This window comes from Jaculus jaculus, chromosome 22 (genome assembly GCF_020740685.1).
Source record: "Jaculus jaculus isolate mJacJac1 chromosome 22, mJacJac1.mat.Y.cur, whole genome shotgun sequence".
Lineage (NCBI taxonomy): Eukaryota > Metazoa > Chordata > Mammalia > Rodentia > Dipodidae > Jaculus > Jaculus jaculus.
In genome coordinates, this window is record NC_059123.1 from 12,933,032 (window position 1) to 12,948,475 (window position 15,444).

The window sequence follows — 15,444 nt, forward strand, 5'->3', positions numbered from 1 at the left end:
GTAAACCAGCCAAAGCGCACCCCTGTGCTCTTTGTCTCCTGGAGGGATTCAGAAGTCAGGAGGTGGACTGGGGAGATGGCATAACAGGTAGAGCGCTTGCTTCATAGGTGTGAGGACCTGACATCCATCCCCAGCACCCGCATAGACAGCCAGCCATGGCAGCACATGCCTGGGAGCCAGTCCTGAGAGCAGCAGGCACGGCAGAGGGTTTCTGGTGGTCGCTGGTCAGCCAGCCTAGCTGAAGAGTGGCGAGCTCTCGAGCTGGAGAGAGCGCTCAGAGGTCAAAGCTGCCTGCATGCCAACCCTGACGCTTCCCCAATACCTAGATGCACAAGGTGACATGTGGGTCTGGAGTTTGCAGGGGCAGGAGGCCCTGGCATGCCCTTTCTCTCTCTCTCTCTCTCTCTCCCCCCACTTGCAAGTAAAGAATAAAAACAATGTGTTTAGGGCGGAGAGACGGCGTAACAGTCAAGCCACTTGCTGTGAAGCCTGAGGACCCATGTTTGACTCTCCAGATCCCACATAAGCCAGACACACAAGGCGACGTAAGCATGCGAGGTCGCACATGCACAAGATGGCGCACGCATCCGGAGCTCACTTGCAGTGGCTGAAGTGCGCCAGTTCTCTCTCCTCCTCTCTCTCACTTGTTCTCTATCACAAAAAAAGAAGAAAGGCCAGTCTGTTGGACCTGCCCCAAAAGAAAATATTGCTTTTAAATGGTGACTTCTAGTTTTAAATGGTGACTTTTAGAATCAATGAAAATCCCTGTCTCAAGAGAAATAAGGCCACAGAATGGCCACGAACACCGAACGGCTTCTTTAGCGTGAACATGTGCAGTCTTGGGATTCAAGCCGATACTCCCAGCACTTGGGTGGTTGAGGCAGAAGGACGCTTTGATTTTGAGGCCAGTCCAGAGCTACAGAGTGATTCCACGTCAGCCTGGACTAGAGTGAGACCCGACCTGGATCTAATACAGAAACGAAATATTAAACAAAAATGAAACAACATGCGGGGCGTGGGGGCGCATGCCCCAACCCCAGCGCTCGGGAGGCAGGGGTGGGAGGACCGCCGAGAGTTCCAGGTCAGCCTGAGCTAGAGTGAGACTCCACCTCAAAAAAAAAAAAGTGAAACCACAGTGAGGGAGGGAGGCTGCAAGTGTGACTCAGTGCTGATAGACCACTGCATGGCATACACAGGTCAACTTGTATCATAAAAACATTGTATTAGCAAAGTGGGTAAATTAATATGTAGCTACAGAAGTAAAATTGGTATTTATGTAGCAGAGCAGAATTGTAATATGAATGAGGGAACTTATTGGAGAGGTGGGATATTGTTTTTCTTTGGGGGGGGTAGTTTCTTTGAGGCAGGATCTCACTCTAGCCCAGGCTGACTTGGAATTTGCTATGTTGTCTCAGGCTGCCCTCAAACTCATGGCCATCCTCCTACTTTGCCTCCCCGAGTGCTGGGATTAAAGGCATGTGTCCCTACACCCAGCAGAATATTGTATATTCCAGGTATTATGGTCATCAGTGGAATATACTCCAAAAATTTCAATTTATTTTTCAGTGAAGTTGACTTAAAAGTAAATACTTGGAAGCCGGGCATGGTGGTGTGCACCTTTCATCTCAGTACTTGGAAGGCAGAGGTAGGAGGATCGCCACAAGTTCGAGGCCACCCTGAAACTCCATAGTGAATCCAGGTCAGCCTGGACTAGAATGAAACCCTACCTCGAAAAAACAAAAATAATTAAATACTCGGGCTGGAGAAATGGCTTGTGGTTAAGGCACTTACCTACAAAGCCAAAGAACCTCAGTTTGATTCCCTAGGACCTAGGTAAGCCAGATGCACAAGGCGGCACATGCATCTGGAGTTTGTTTGCAGTGGTAAAGTAAATATTCTAGGGCTGGAGAGATGGCTTAGAAGTTAAGGTGTTTGCCTGAGATGCCTAAGGACCCAGGTTTGATTCCCTAGTTCCCATGTAAGCCCAATGCACAAAGTAGCACATGCATCTGGAATTTGTTTGCAGTGGCTTGAGGCCCTAATGCGCCCATTCTCTTTTGCGCTAACTCGCTCCCTCCCTCTCTCTCTCTCTCCCTCTCCCTCTCCCTCCCCTTCTCCCTCTCTCTCTCTCTCTCTCTCTATGTATGTATGCATATGTATGTGTATGTGTATATATATGTGTGTGTGTGTGTGTATATATATATAAATGAATAATTTTTTTAAAAAAAGTAAACACTCTAAGGGCTGGGAGATGATTCAGTGTCTGAAGGCACTTACAAAGCCTGCTGGTTTGGGTTCAATTGCCAAGCCACCCACATAAGCCAGATGTAAAAAGTGGTGTAAACAGCTGGCATTTATTTACAGTAGTAAGAGGCCCTGGTATCCCCTCCCCCCGCAACACACACACACACATACACCACACACATTCTCCCTGCCCCCGTCTCACAAAAGTGAATACTCTCAAAGAGGAGATGTGCATACATAGATTTAACAATGAGATTTAATCTGAATGAAACACATAATTGGAATATTATAAAAGATATGCATCTTATTGTGTGTTAACTGATTAAAAAGTAGATTGAGGGGCTGGTGAGATGGCTCAGAGGTTAAAGGCACTTGTTTGCAAAACCGGTCAGACCTGGTTCAGCTCCCCAGGACCCACAGAAAGCTAGATAGGATTCAGTGGTAGCAGCAAGACCAAGACACACATACATGCAAAAAGTATTTTAGGAGGGTTGAACCTATCAAAGAAGTTTCTAGGCAGCAACCAAATCTTGTTTTGTTTTGTTTTTGTTTTTTCAAGGTAGGGTCTTACTCCAGCTTAGACTGACCTGGAATTCACTATGTCGTCTCAGGGTGGCCTCAGGTTTACTGCAACCCTCATGCCTCTGCCTCCTGAGTGGTGGGATTAAAGGCGTGTGTCACCACTCCCAGCTCTGGCAACCAATTTTATTGTATGAAACATTGTGTAGCAACTAAAAACACAGTTAACTAGAAGTGGTTTTCACAGCTGTATGTTACGCATATCATTAATGAGCATTAAATCCCGGGGCTGCTGAGCTTCTGTTATAAACAGCTACATCAGTAAAGTGGCGTCTGTTGTCCACAACAGCAGTGCTGTTTCTTCCAGATCCAGTGGCCCAGGCCTGCAATCCCAGCCAGTCAGGCTGAAGCAGAAGACTCACAAGGTCCAGGTCTCCCTGGGCTGTAGAGCAAGTTCAAGGCTAGCCTAAGCAACTTACTTTTAACCCTTACCTTGAAATATAAAAATGTATGTAAAAAAAAAACAGCAGGGATATACCTCAGTGGTACAGTTCTTGCCTTTCATATGCAAGGTTATAGGTTCAATCCCAAGTACTGTCAAACTAAAAGCCTATTTGGGGTGGGGGTGGGGTGGCTCAGTGGTGGAGTTCTTGTGTAGCATGCTGAGGCCCTGGTTAGACCCCTGGTACCAGCATTTGGAAGATGAAAATCAGCTGCTCTAGTCTCACAAAGTACGATTATAAATACCTGCTCTATGTATTGTGACCATTGTCTCAGAGCATTTTCCCTCAAGTACAGAGCCTGCTAGTAAAATCTGCACTTTTCTGGAGGCAGTAACTAGGTCTAACATAGCTGGAAATGTGAAGCGTGCTTTCAACCCACCACCTGAGGAGCTGAGGAGATTTACTGAGTCTTTGCTGAATAAGTTTTAGTGAATGTCCTTGAATAATTTTACATATGCCATTATACTGTGAGAAAACCTAAGAGTATATATAAATATATCAGGATTCATTTTAATACAAGACGTTATATAAGTGACAAGATATATTATAAAATTTTTATGTGTAGAGAACTAATTTTTTCTAATTAACCTTATAAGGAACTAAATATTGTCTCAGCTTTGTACTGAATAAAGTTAATGGTACATTTTTTTCCAAAGTTCCTTTGCATTAGAATGCTTTATCATCTAAAGCTATGTAGGACTAGCCACTGATTGGCTATAATGATTATCTATAAAGTTAAGTCTTGTTGCAGCAATGTTGCACAAAGCTTTCTTGTAATCTGGAAATGTAAATTGTTTCTAAGGTAGACGTGTAGAACCAGGGGCTCAGTGTGAGCTGCACTGTGGGCTCGTTCAAGTAGAGGTATGTTGACAGTGTCGTCTTTCAGATCTAGCAGTGCTGTAAACTGACGTTTGCTGTATGCTCCTCCTGATTTGAAATAGATGAAAGAAAATGAACCTATTATCTCCATGGTTCACACAATGATTGAGAACTCGGCGCTAAGACCACAACTGTACCAGCAAGTAAGGTCTTGGGCAATGAATGATACCGCTTTCCCATCTGCAAAATCCCCACACTGAGTCATGACATTGGCGTTTCCTGATTTTTGTTTGTTTGTGTGTTTGGGAGACCACACTCCATCCATGCTTCTCAAGGTGCTGTGGTGCTCTTAGCATGGCTTCGCTGGACATTCTGCTGTTGAGTATTAACTGTGCCATTTTCCTTGTAGATTATGTGATTGACAAGTACTTGGAGGTCTGCAGGACAATCAGCAAAGGTTTTCAATAACTGGAGGAATTGAACTGAATTTTAGGGAAAAGGCTGTCAACTTGTTTTCCTTTCAAGTGCAGCCCCTCAAAGCCTGTCCTACCCATGTCCTAGGGTAGATGGCTCCAGTCTGAGAGCTGTTTGATCTCGTTTCTGTCCTCATGAGGTAGAGCCCGGCCAATGCATGAGACATGGCGGGCTGCCTCCCTGTCTTAGGGGCGCTCCTCAGGCAATCCCACCCTGCCCGTCTCTTCCCCAACTCAGGACATGTGTCATGGAGTTGGCTGGCTTTACCCCAGGAACCTTGGTAGTCTGCAGATCTGCAACAGAAGTCACCTGCATTTCTCTCTGGTTGTTTCCTTTCTGTTTGACTTTTCTGTCTTCATGGTGTCAGTGTGCCTAGCCTTATGTTCCTCAGCATCGGTTTCTCTTCCCAACACTCAGATCGCTCTGGGCCACAGCCTGCTAGGCAGTTTTAAGTCATTGAGAAGAGCGCTAACTCACATGAAAAATGAATCGAGATCACATTTAAGATGGGTAGGAGCACCCTGGGCTCACAGAGGCCTGCAGGCCTCCAGAGTGCTCATCATAACCAGGGACAGCTGTGCTGGGCAAGAGGAGCCCACCTCCCAAAATACTTAAAACATGCTTTATGATCAAAATTAAAAGATAAGCAAAATACTAAATATTTAAAGTTAAACAGCTTTACTTTTGGAAAGAAAATGAATGGAAGTGGAACATTTTTTTTTCTGTCTCAAAACAGGGTCTTTCTGTGTAGCCAGGGTTGGCCTCAAACTTAAAATCCTCCTGTCTCTGCCTCCTAAGTACTGGGATTATAAGCATGCACCACCAAACCAGCTAGGTGTACCTAAAAACTTACCAAGCCAGTGGTTTTCTTAAAAATGGCCAAATTAAAAATCCTAACATTGAATATTAAATATATAAGCATAAGCTTTTTCTTTTAATTCTCTACTTTTTTCAGTCATCATAATGACAGGTGTTACAGTACCATAACTATAAGTGATCCATATTAATGAAGTTAATCACCTAATGAATAATAGTTATTTAAAAAAAAAAAAACACAAACTGGGGACATGGCTCATTTGTTAAAGGCATTCTCAGGCTGGAGAGATGGCTTATCAGTTAAGGCACTTGCCTGTGAAGCCTAAGGACCCAGGTTCAATTCTCCAGGTCCCACACTAGCCAGATGCACATTGTGGCACAAGCGTCTGGTGTTCATTTGCAGTGGCTAGAGGCCCTGGCATTCCCATTCTCTTTCCCTCTCTCCCTGTGTATCTAATAAATGAATAAAATGATTAAAAATAAAAACTTTTTTTAAAAAAGGCACTCTCATGCAAAGCCAAGGGTTCAATTACAGATAAAGTCAATGCAAAAGTGGAGCATGCACCTGGAATTTGTTTGCAGTGGCAACAGGCAGGCCCTGGCGTACTCATATACATAGATATGCAAATAAATGTTAAAACTTTTTTAAATGATAAAAAAAAAAACAAGCTGCGTGTAGTGGCTCATACCTATGAGTCCAGCCTTCTCCTGCCCCAGCCTCCTGCCTGAACACTGCACTCACAGGAGAAAAGTTGGCTTTTTAAAGAATAATCTCATTGCCAGGTGTGGTGATTCATGCTTACAATAGCAACACTCGGGTCTTCCTGAGGCAGAAAGATCACGAATTTGAGGCCAACCTAGACATTTTATCAAGACAGTGTCTCAGAGGGAAGGAGAATGGGAGAGAGAGAAAATGGGTGCACCAGGGCTTCCGGTCACTGTAAACAGACTTTAGATGCATGTGCCACTTTGTGCATCTTGGGTCCTAGGGAATTAAATCTGTGTCATTAGGCTTTACAGGCATGCGCCTTAATTGCTAGACCATCTTTCCAGCCCTCTTTTTCATTTTTAAAACTCTTACTAAGACTGAATCCTAGGGCCTTGTGCATGACGGACAGGTATTCTACCACTGTGCTGTAGTTCTCCAGCCCTACTTCTGTGGGCATGTAGTCCTCTGTGGACAATAAGCACAGGACACAATTTTTTGTTTGTTTTTTGTTTTGTTTTGTTTTTTGAGGTAGGTTCTCGCTCTAGACCAGGCTGACCTGGAATTCACTATATAGTCTCAGGGTGGCCTCGAACTCAAAGGGATCTTCCTACCTCTGCCTCCCAAATGCTGGGACTAAAAGTGTGCACCACCACACCCAGCTTTTTTTTTTTTTTTTTTTTTTTTTGAGGTAGGGTCTCACTATAGCTAGACTAACCTGGAATTCACTATGTTGTCTAAGGGTGGCCTTGAACTCACAGCAATCCTCCCCAGTGCTGGGATTAAAGGTGTGTGCCACCACGCCCTGCTCTTTCTTTCTTGAAAGAGTGAGGCGGTGTGTCACTTCTCCCTACTGACCTCAAATTCCCTATCACACCACACCAGAGTCAACTCATATTCTAACCTAGATAGACCTAGTCAGATTCAGATCCTGTGGCTTAGTAAAGCTGTACTGCATTAACTTTAAATATTAAGAAGCCTACCAGTATGTCTTAGTAACTCTTTCACCTTTGATTTCTTATAAGTTTAAAAACATGTAATTTTTGGTGTTGTCTTGCATTTTTATCATGGATATAAGTATTTTAAAATCCTTGCTTCATCACTCCCTCCAGGTAGGAGTGTCACGCTGTTCTTGGCCCTGGGAGCTTTAATGAAAAACAACTGGCACACCCCAGGATGTTGCTGGGCAGTCTTTATTGACAACAGTGTACAAGTATTCTGACTTCTGCCATTAAATTCATTTTTCATGTAATGTTCATTTCTATGAAATGTTGTGCTTTAATAGTCACTCTGCAACCCTTGAGTAGTCACAGGTTCATTTGCATGGGGTATGTGAAGAAATGTCTTGATGAAATATGTAAATCCAGGATTTATTGTATGTTTGGAATGCTTATATATTTAACCTTCTGATCCCCACATTTTTAGATGGACTCAGGTATCTGCTGCTTAATTAGATCTCATTTGAAAGCCGTGATGTCATGTAACATTTGATTTTCCAGACTAGGCTATATCCCAAAATCCACATCAAGGAGAAATGTGTCATTTAGTAAGCATGCCAAAGGCGCCAGTTAGATTTGCCTGCACTCGCTAGTAGTCAACATCAGGGAGAAGCAGAGGGGAGTCGTGCTGCTGGGGTCCTGGAGCAATCTGTGGTGTCAAGTTAAGAGGCTGCTGAACCCACATAAACACAGTCAGAAATGAAGACTTGTGGGACTAAAAGATGTTCAGAAGAACACAGGCAGAATGCTGAGGTTCTCTGAAGAATCAGCTCCTCCCAGGGTGGGCGAGAGCAGAACCACATCAGTGGTAGAGTGCTTACCTGTCACGCGGGAGGCCAGCACTGCCAGAACCGCTACAGCGGGGATAATCGGTGCTGACACTGACATTATGGTTCAAATGGTGTCAAACACCACGTGTCAACCTTTCATGGAATTTAATGACCCACAGTTTGTAGCCTATGCTTCAGTTTTAGGAGATTTGAAATGATTTCCTCTTTTGAATTAAACCCACCCTTTTCCTCATTATCTTTTAGTTCTTAACACAGAAGAAGAAGATAAGTCTATATTGTGTATGTGTGTTTCTATCTTTTATATATATTCATATATGTACACAGTACGTTGCAGGTTTTGTTCAGAAAGTTGTAGTGAGGTGTGTGGCAGCTGAGTGTACGCAGCAGTGTGACATGCGCACTGTGAGGGCGACATGCACTGTTGACCTGTGCTTGCTTTAAACGGTTCATTCAATATGTCGCTATGATTGTATTTGTCCATTTTTCTTTAAAATATTGTTTGTCTTCAAAGTATAAAATGTAAGGCACTGTATTATTTTGTTTGACCAGCTTATTTAAGTCTGACAAGCCTAAGTTACCATTCTTATGTATCTTGCATAGCATATCACTGTTAACTGCTGTTTTCTACTTTCATAATGCTTTGTGTTTGAATTAAACTAAAAGTATAAGAATCATTAAAACTCCACTTGTGACATATCATCATAGTAGATACAAATTTAAAGTATCAACTATACTCAACATCAATTCTTAAATATGACTTTTAAAGTTGTTCTGTGACATTTTTTTCTTACAGCTGTCACAAGATGAATGTAGAGGCACATTATACAAGTATAGACCTGAAGAAGTCGATGTGGATGTAAGTACTGGTACCATGCACACTGCCGTAGATTTGGTGTGAACACTACTACCATACACACCACCGTAGGTGTGATGTCAGCACTGGTGCCGTGCACACTGCCGTAGATGGGGTGTGAACACTAGTGCTGTACACACCGCCGTAGATGGGGTGTCAGCACTGGTACTGTGCACACTTTCAGTCCTGGCATACTCTGTGACCCAAAGTGCCCTTTGGTCTTACATCACTGCTCCTCCCTGTGTCTTGTCTGCAATCAGAGTTAGCAGTTGGTTGTATGAAGCATTACTGAAAATACAAATCTGGTGACTGAGGACATGACTTGGCAACTAAGAGCACTTGCCACGTGAGCACGAAGGCCTGAGGAACCCTGAGGTCAGAGGCGCTCCGCTGCTACCACCGCACAACGGCGTGGCGTGGCCGCTCACTCACACCTGCAGCCCAAGTTCTGTGGGGAACAGATACTAGAGGATTGCGGGGACTCAGGAGACCAGCTCCACAACTGTGGGAGGCTGTGTCAAGGAAGCATGTGGATGAGTAATGACAGGGGACATCTGAGATTCTCCTCTGGCCTACATACATGCTTGGAGTGTGTGTGCGTGCACATATAGAGAGTTGTGCACAAAATACTTAAGTAATTAAAACTGCCTTTTTTTTTAAGACAGGGTCTAACTCTAGACTAGACTAACCTGAACTCACCCTGTAACCCAGGCTGTAAACCAGTCTAACTTGAACGCACTCTGTAACCGAGGCTGACCTCAAACTCACAACTGTCCTTCTACCTCAATTTCCCCAGTGTAGGGATTAGAAGCGTAAGCCAGCATGCCCAGCATCACCTAGGTGGCGTTTGTGTTTATTGTTTGATTTTTTTGTTTTGTTGAGTTGTTGGTAGGGTCTTGTGTATCCCAGACTGGCCTCAAATTGACTACTGTCATTCTTCCTGCTTCAGCCCCTGATATTGGGATTATACACAGGAGTCACCATTCCTGGGTTTGTTACTGATTTTTTAAGAAACAAAGATAGGCTGGGCATGATGGCACCTGCCTGTAATCCCAGCAGTTGGGAGGCAGAGGTAGGAAGATTGCCATGAGTTCGAGACCACCCTGAGACTACAAAGTGATGTACAGGTCAGTCTGAGCTAGAGTGAGACCCTACCTCGAAAAAACAAAAACAAAAAAAGAAAGAAACAAAGATAGGACTGGAGAGATGGCTTAGCAGTTAAACACTTGTGAAGCCTAAGGACACCAGTTCGAGGCTTAATTGCCCAGGACCCACGTAAGCCAAATGCACAAGGGGGTGCATGCATCTGGAGTTCACTGGCAGTGGCTGGAGGCACCCATTTTCTATCTATGTGGTCTTTCTGTCTGTGTCACTCTCAAATAAATTTAAAAAAATAAAGTAAGTTTAAAAAAAAAGTAACAGGGCTGGAGAGATGGCTTAGCGGTTAAGCGCTTGCCTGTGAAGTCTAAGGACCCCGGTTCGAGGCTCGGTTCCCCAGGTCCCACGTTAGCCAGATGCACAAGGGGGTGCACGCGTCTGGAGTTCGTTTGCAGAGGCTGGAAGCCCTGGCGCGCCCATTCTCTCTCTCTCCCTCTATCTGTCTTTCTCTCTGTGTCTGTCGCTCTCAAATTAAAAAAAAAAAAAAAGTAACAAAGATATAGAGTCTAGGAGTCTGGGGAGATGGTTCAGTAGTTAAAGGTGCTTGTTTGCAAAGCCTGCCCACCTGGGTTCAGTTCTCCAGTACCCATGTAAGGCTAGATGGGCATTCATTTATAGTGGCAAGAGACTTTGGTACAGGCGGTCAGGCTTTGTAAGCAAGTGCCTTTAGTCACTGAGCCACTTCTCTAGCCCAATCCATGTTTTTTTAAAGTATAGAGGGAGCCAAGGAAATGGCTCAGTGGTTAAAAGTGCTTTCTTGCAAAGCCTGCCAGTCTGTTGGCCCATGTTCAATCCCCAATACCCACATCAAGCCAGATGCACAAAGTGACACATGTGTCTGGAGTTATTTTACAGTGGCAAAAGCCACTGGTGTGCCTATTTTCTTTCTCTCCTCACAAATAAATAAATAATTTTTTAAAATGAGAGCCAGGCGTGGTCTTTAATCCCAGTACTTTAATCCCTGGCAGAGGTAGGAGGATCACTGTGAGTTCAAGGCTACCCTGAGACTACATAGTGAATTCTGGGTCAGCCTGGGCTAGAGTGAGACCCTACCTTGAAATACCAAAAAAATAAAGAGGGGGCTGGAAAGATGGCTTAGTGGTTAAGGTACTTGCCTACAAAGTCTAAAGACCCAGGTTTGATTTTCCAGCACACACATAAGCCAGATGCAGAAGGTGGCACATGTGTCTGGAGTTCGTTTGCAGTGGCTAGAGGCCCTGGTGTATCCATTCTCTCTTATCTGCCTTTCCCTGATTTTTTTTCCATGATTTTTTTGTTTTGTTTTGTTTTTTGTTTTCCAAGATAGGGTCTTAATCTAGCCCAGGCTGAACTGGAATTCACTATGTAGTCTCAGAATGGCCTCAGATTCACAGCAGTCCTTCTACCTCTGCTTCCCAAGTGCTGGGATTAAAGGCATGTACCACCACGCCAGGCTTAAATATATGTATGTATATGTACATACATATATATATTGGTTTTTCGAGGTAGGGTCTCACTGTAGCCCATGGTGTCCATGAATTCACTCTTTAGTCAGCAATCCTCCTACCTCTGCCTCTTGAGTGCTGGGATTAAAGGAATGTGCCACCATGCCCAGCTTGGCTTAAATATTTTTTTAAAATGAATAAACAACAACAAAAAATTTTAAACCAGGACCAAGGATGTATCTTTATACCATACATATGTGGCACACATTAGACATGTGGTGACACGGGCCTGGAGTGCTGACAGTGTGTGTCACCTGGCCTATTAAGGTTTTGAGATGGAGAGATGGCTCAGTGGTTAAGGCACTTGCCCCGTGAAACCTAAGGACCCATGTTCAACTCTCCAGATCCCACATAAGCCATACACACAAAGGTGAGGCAAGCGCAAGGTCACCCATGCCCAATAGGTGGTGCAAGAGTCTGAAGTTTGATTTCAGTGGCTGAGGCCCTGGCATGCCAATTTCCTCTCTCTCTCTCTCTCTCTCTCTCATTCTCTCTCTCTCTCTCTTTAAAAAAAAAAAATAAGGTTAGACTATTTCCTTGCTAAGGGTACTTTGAGGAACGTAGATTACATAGTATGTGGGTGATGTGCCCTCACTTTACTCTGTATGCTGATTTAAGTATCATGAGCTGCATGTTCTTTGTGATGTTTCTGATTGAAATAAAGATGACTTCACTAGGGGCTGAGTAGATGGCTCAGCCATTAAAGGCATTCGCTTGCAATCAGGGTTCAGTACCCAGGTAAAGCCAAATGTACAAAGTGGCAACATGTATCTGAGTTTGTATTCCCTGGCTCTTTCCATACCCCCAGTTATAAGAGAGATTGTTGAAGCGCTAACAAAGGCTGTTTTTCCACGTAGGCCAACTTGAGCCGGTTATGTGCGCAAGATAAGGTGGTCCGCGCCCTGGAAGACAAGCTGCAGCGGCTGCACCGGGAGAAAGTAGGACATTTACGTTGTCTGTTGTCTGTGGCTGACGTGACTTGCTGGCATCGCTGTAAGGCAGAAGCAGTTAGAGTACTGATGCAGAACACCAGTGTCTCTTCTCTTCTAACAGCACACGCTGGAGCAGGCCTTGCTGTCGGCCAGCCAGGAGATAGAAATGAACGCGGATGACCCGGCAGCCATTCAGACCGTGGTGGTGCAGAGGGACGATTTGCAGAATGGGCTGCTAAGCACATGTCGTGAGCTCTCTCGAGCCACTGCTGTAAGTGTCTAGTCAAGGTCACCGAGAGCCAAGCCTGCTAGCACTTTACTATGATGAACCCCAAATGCTTGGGAGGCCAAGGCAGAAGGATTCAAGGCCTGTATGGGTTATAGAACAAGTTCCATTTTTTAAATTTTTATTTGTTTATTTGCAGCAGAGCAAGAGAAAGTAAGCAAACACGGGCGTGCTAGGGCCTCCCGCCACTGCATACTCCAGACGTATGTGCAGCTGGCTTTCCGTAGGTCCTGGTTGTTAGGCTTTGCATACAAGCTCCTTAACCAAACCACTGACCCATCTCTCCAGCTTTTTTGTTTGTGTGTTTGCTTGCTTTTTTCTGTTTTTGTTTTTTGTAGTATGGTCTCATTCTAGCCCAGGCTGACCTGAAATTCATGTCTCAGGATGGCCTCAAACTCATGGTGATTCTCTTACCTCTGCCTCCCAAGTGCTGAGATTAAAGGTGTGAGCCACCATGCCCAGCTTTTTTTTTTTTTTTTTTTAGTATTTTTATTTATTTGAGAGAGAGAAAGTGTCTGGGCATGTCAGGGCCGGCTGCCACTGCAAACTACAGGCACATGCACCACTTTGTGCAACAGGCTTTATGTGGGTACTGGGAAATTTAACCCAGGTCAGCATGCTTTATAAAATGCCTGGTTTTGTTTGTTTTGTTTTGAGGATAGGGTCTCACTCTAGCCTAGGCTGACCTGGAACTTACTTATATTCAGTCCCAGGCTGGCCTCAAAACCATGGCAATCCTCCCACCTCTGCCTCCTAAGTGCTAGGATTAAAGGCGTTCACCACCTTACCTGGCTTTGTGAAACATCTTTAAACACAGAAGCACATTACTAGCCCTGCTAAGATAGTTTTAACAAGCTTCCCATCCGTGCTGGAGAAATTCCTTGAAAACTGATGAGATTAAAGCTGAAGGAATCTTCCAAAATTGGTATTAGAAGAATAGACACAAAATCATTTGTTTATAAAGTAGGAGTCAGTGTTTTTTTTTAATATTTTATTTTTATTTATTTATTTGACAGAGAAAGAGGGAAAGAGAGAATGGACATGCCAGGGCCTCCAGCCACTGCAAATAAACTCCAGACACATGCAAAGGGCTAATGTGGGTCCTGGGGAATCAAACCTGGGTCCTTGGGCTTTGCAGGCAAACACCCTAACTGCTAAGCCATCCCTCCAGCCCAAAATCAGTATTTTGATTTGACTGATGGGGTCAGAGGAACACTGAGCTTTTCATTTAACTGGCATTGACAGCTAATGCTTGTCCTCTTCCAATGTCATTCTCTGCTTTCAACTCTCCAGGGAAGTGGCTTCAACCACTGAGCCATCTTGCCAGCTCTTGTTCTCTACTGTCCCGACGGACCCTTCCGTGCCAGCCAGCAGTCAGCTGTGCTTGGGCTTCTCTCAGCAGCCCTGTACCCTCATGTCTTGAGCTGTGGCTCGGGTGTTTTGTCCCTTCTCTTTTACACAGATCTTAGCACCGAGGCCTCCCACCTTTGGGGGGTGAGGGTGTGTAGGTGCTATAGATCAAACCCAGAGTCTTGCGCTTGCTAGAAACGTGCTCCACTGCAGAGCTACATTGCCAGCCCCAGCTGTCACTGATTAATTGGTTTTCTGACATGGGACACGTGTCTAGAGTTGATTTGCAGTGTCAGACCCGGGTCTATTTCTGCCCCCCCCCCCCAAATTAAGAAAGTAGGGCTGGAGAGATGGCTTAGCAGTTAAGGCGTTTGCCTATAAAGCCAAGGGATTCCAGTTCCAGTTCCAGTTCAGATCCCCAGGACCCACATAAGCCAGATGCACAAGAGGGCACATGTATCTGGAGTTTGTTTGTAGTGGCCCAAGCATACTTATTTTCTCTCTCTCTCTCTCTCTCTCTCTCTCTCTCTCTCTCTCTCTCAAATAAATAAAATATATTTTAAAACAACTATAAGCAAATGTCCAGGTCCCACACGACCAGATGCACAGTGACGCAAGCACTCAATGCTGCACGTGAGCCACAAGGGGGCGCGCACAGTTTTCAGCAGCTGAAGGCTCTAGCATACCCGTATTCATTCTCTCTCTCTCTCTCTCTTTCTCACAAAATAAATAAAATATATATTACAAAATTGATTTAGGGGTCTGGAGAAATTGCTCAGTGGTTAAGGATCTTGCCTGCAAAGCCTAATGACTTTGGCTCGATTCCCCAGTACCCATGTAAGGCCAGATGCATCGGGTGGTGCATTCATCTGGAGTTTGTTTACAATGACTAGAGGCCCTGGCATACCCATTCTCTCTGTCTCTCTTTACTTACAAATAAATAAACAAGCTGGGCATGGTGGCACATACCTTTAATCCCAGGACTTGAGAGGCAGAGGTAGGAGGATCGCCATGAGTTCGAGGCCACCCTGAGAGAATGGGTGCAACAGGGCCTGTAGTCAGTGCAAATGAACTCCAGATGCACGCATCACCTTGTGCATGTGGCTTATGTGGGTCCTGGGAATGAAACCTGAGTGTTTACACTTCACAGGCAAGTGTTTTAATGGCTAAGGCATCTCTTCAGCCCCTAATAAATATTATTGTGCAGAAGCATTTTAACTTATTCTTGGCAATATAGTAATTTCTTTCAGAATTGTTTAAATTGGGCTAGAGATATGGGCTCCGTGATTAAAGGAGCTGATGGCCCAGGTTCGACCATTCTCTCTAATTGCAAAAAATAATTTAAAAGTATTTAAAGTTTTTATTTTGGCAGGTTTTACAATGAATTTTGCTGAGAAAAAAGCAAGGAGGGGACTGAGATGTAGCTTAATTGTTTGAGGCACTTGCCTGCAAAACTTAAGGACCTCGGTTCCATTACTCAGGTCCCACATAAGCCACATGCACAAGGTGGC

The 15,444-nt window shown here is 44.5% G+C and overlaps 1 protein-coding gene across 17 annotated transcripts in view; it reads left to right on the forward strand.

Annotated features, from left to right (window-relative positions):
• Plekha5 (pleckstrin homology domain containing A5) overlaps positions 1 to 15,444 on the forward strand; it is a 199,426-nt gene that overhangs the window by 155,711 nt on the left and 28,271 nt on the right. For 8 of the 17 annotated variants that reach the window (XM_045139580.1, XM_045139585.1, XM_045139584.1 and 5 more), the window contains 3 exons: positions 8,664 to 8,726; positions 12,223 to 12,303; positions 12,419 to 12,568. In XM_045139580.1, the coding sequence (XP_044995515.1) occupies positions 8,664 to 8,726; positions 12,223 to 12,303; positions 12,419 to 12,568 (294 nt within the window). Of the gene's footprint in view, positions 1 to 4,152; positions 4,174 to 4,207; positions 4,289 to 8,113; positions 8,150 to 8,663; positions 8,727 to 12,222; positions 12,304 to 12,418; positions 12,569 to 15,444 lie in introns of those variants that run through there. The other 9 variants (XM_045139576.1, XM_045139578.1, XM_045139581.1 and 6 more) reach the window with 3 other exon arrangements.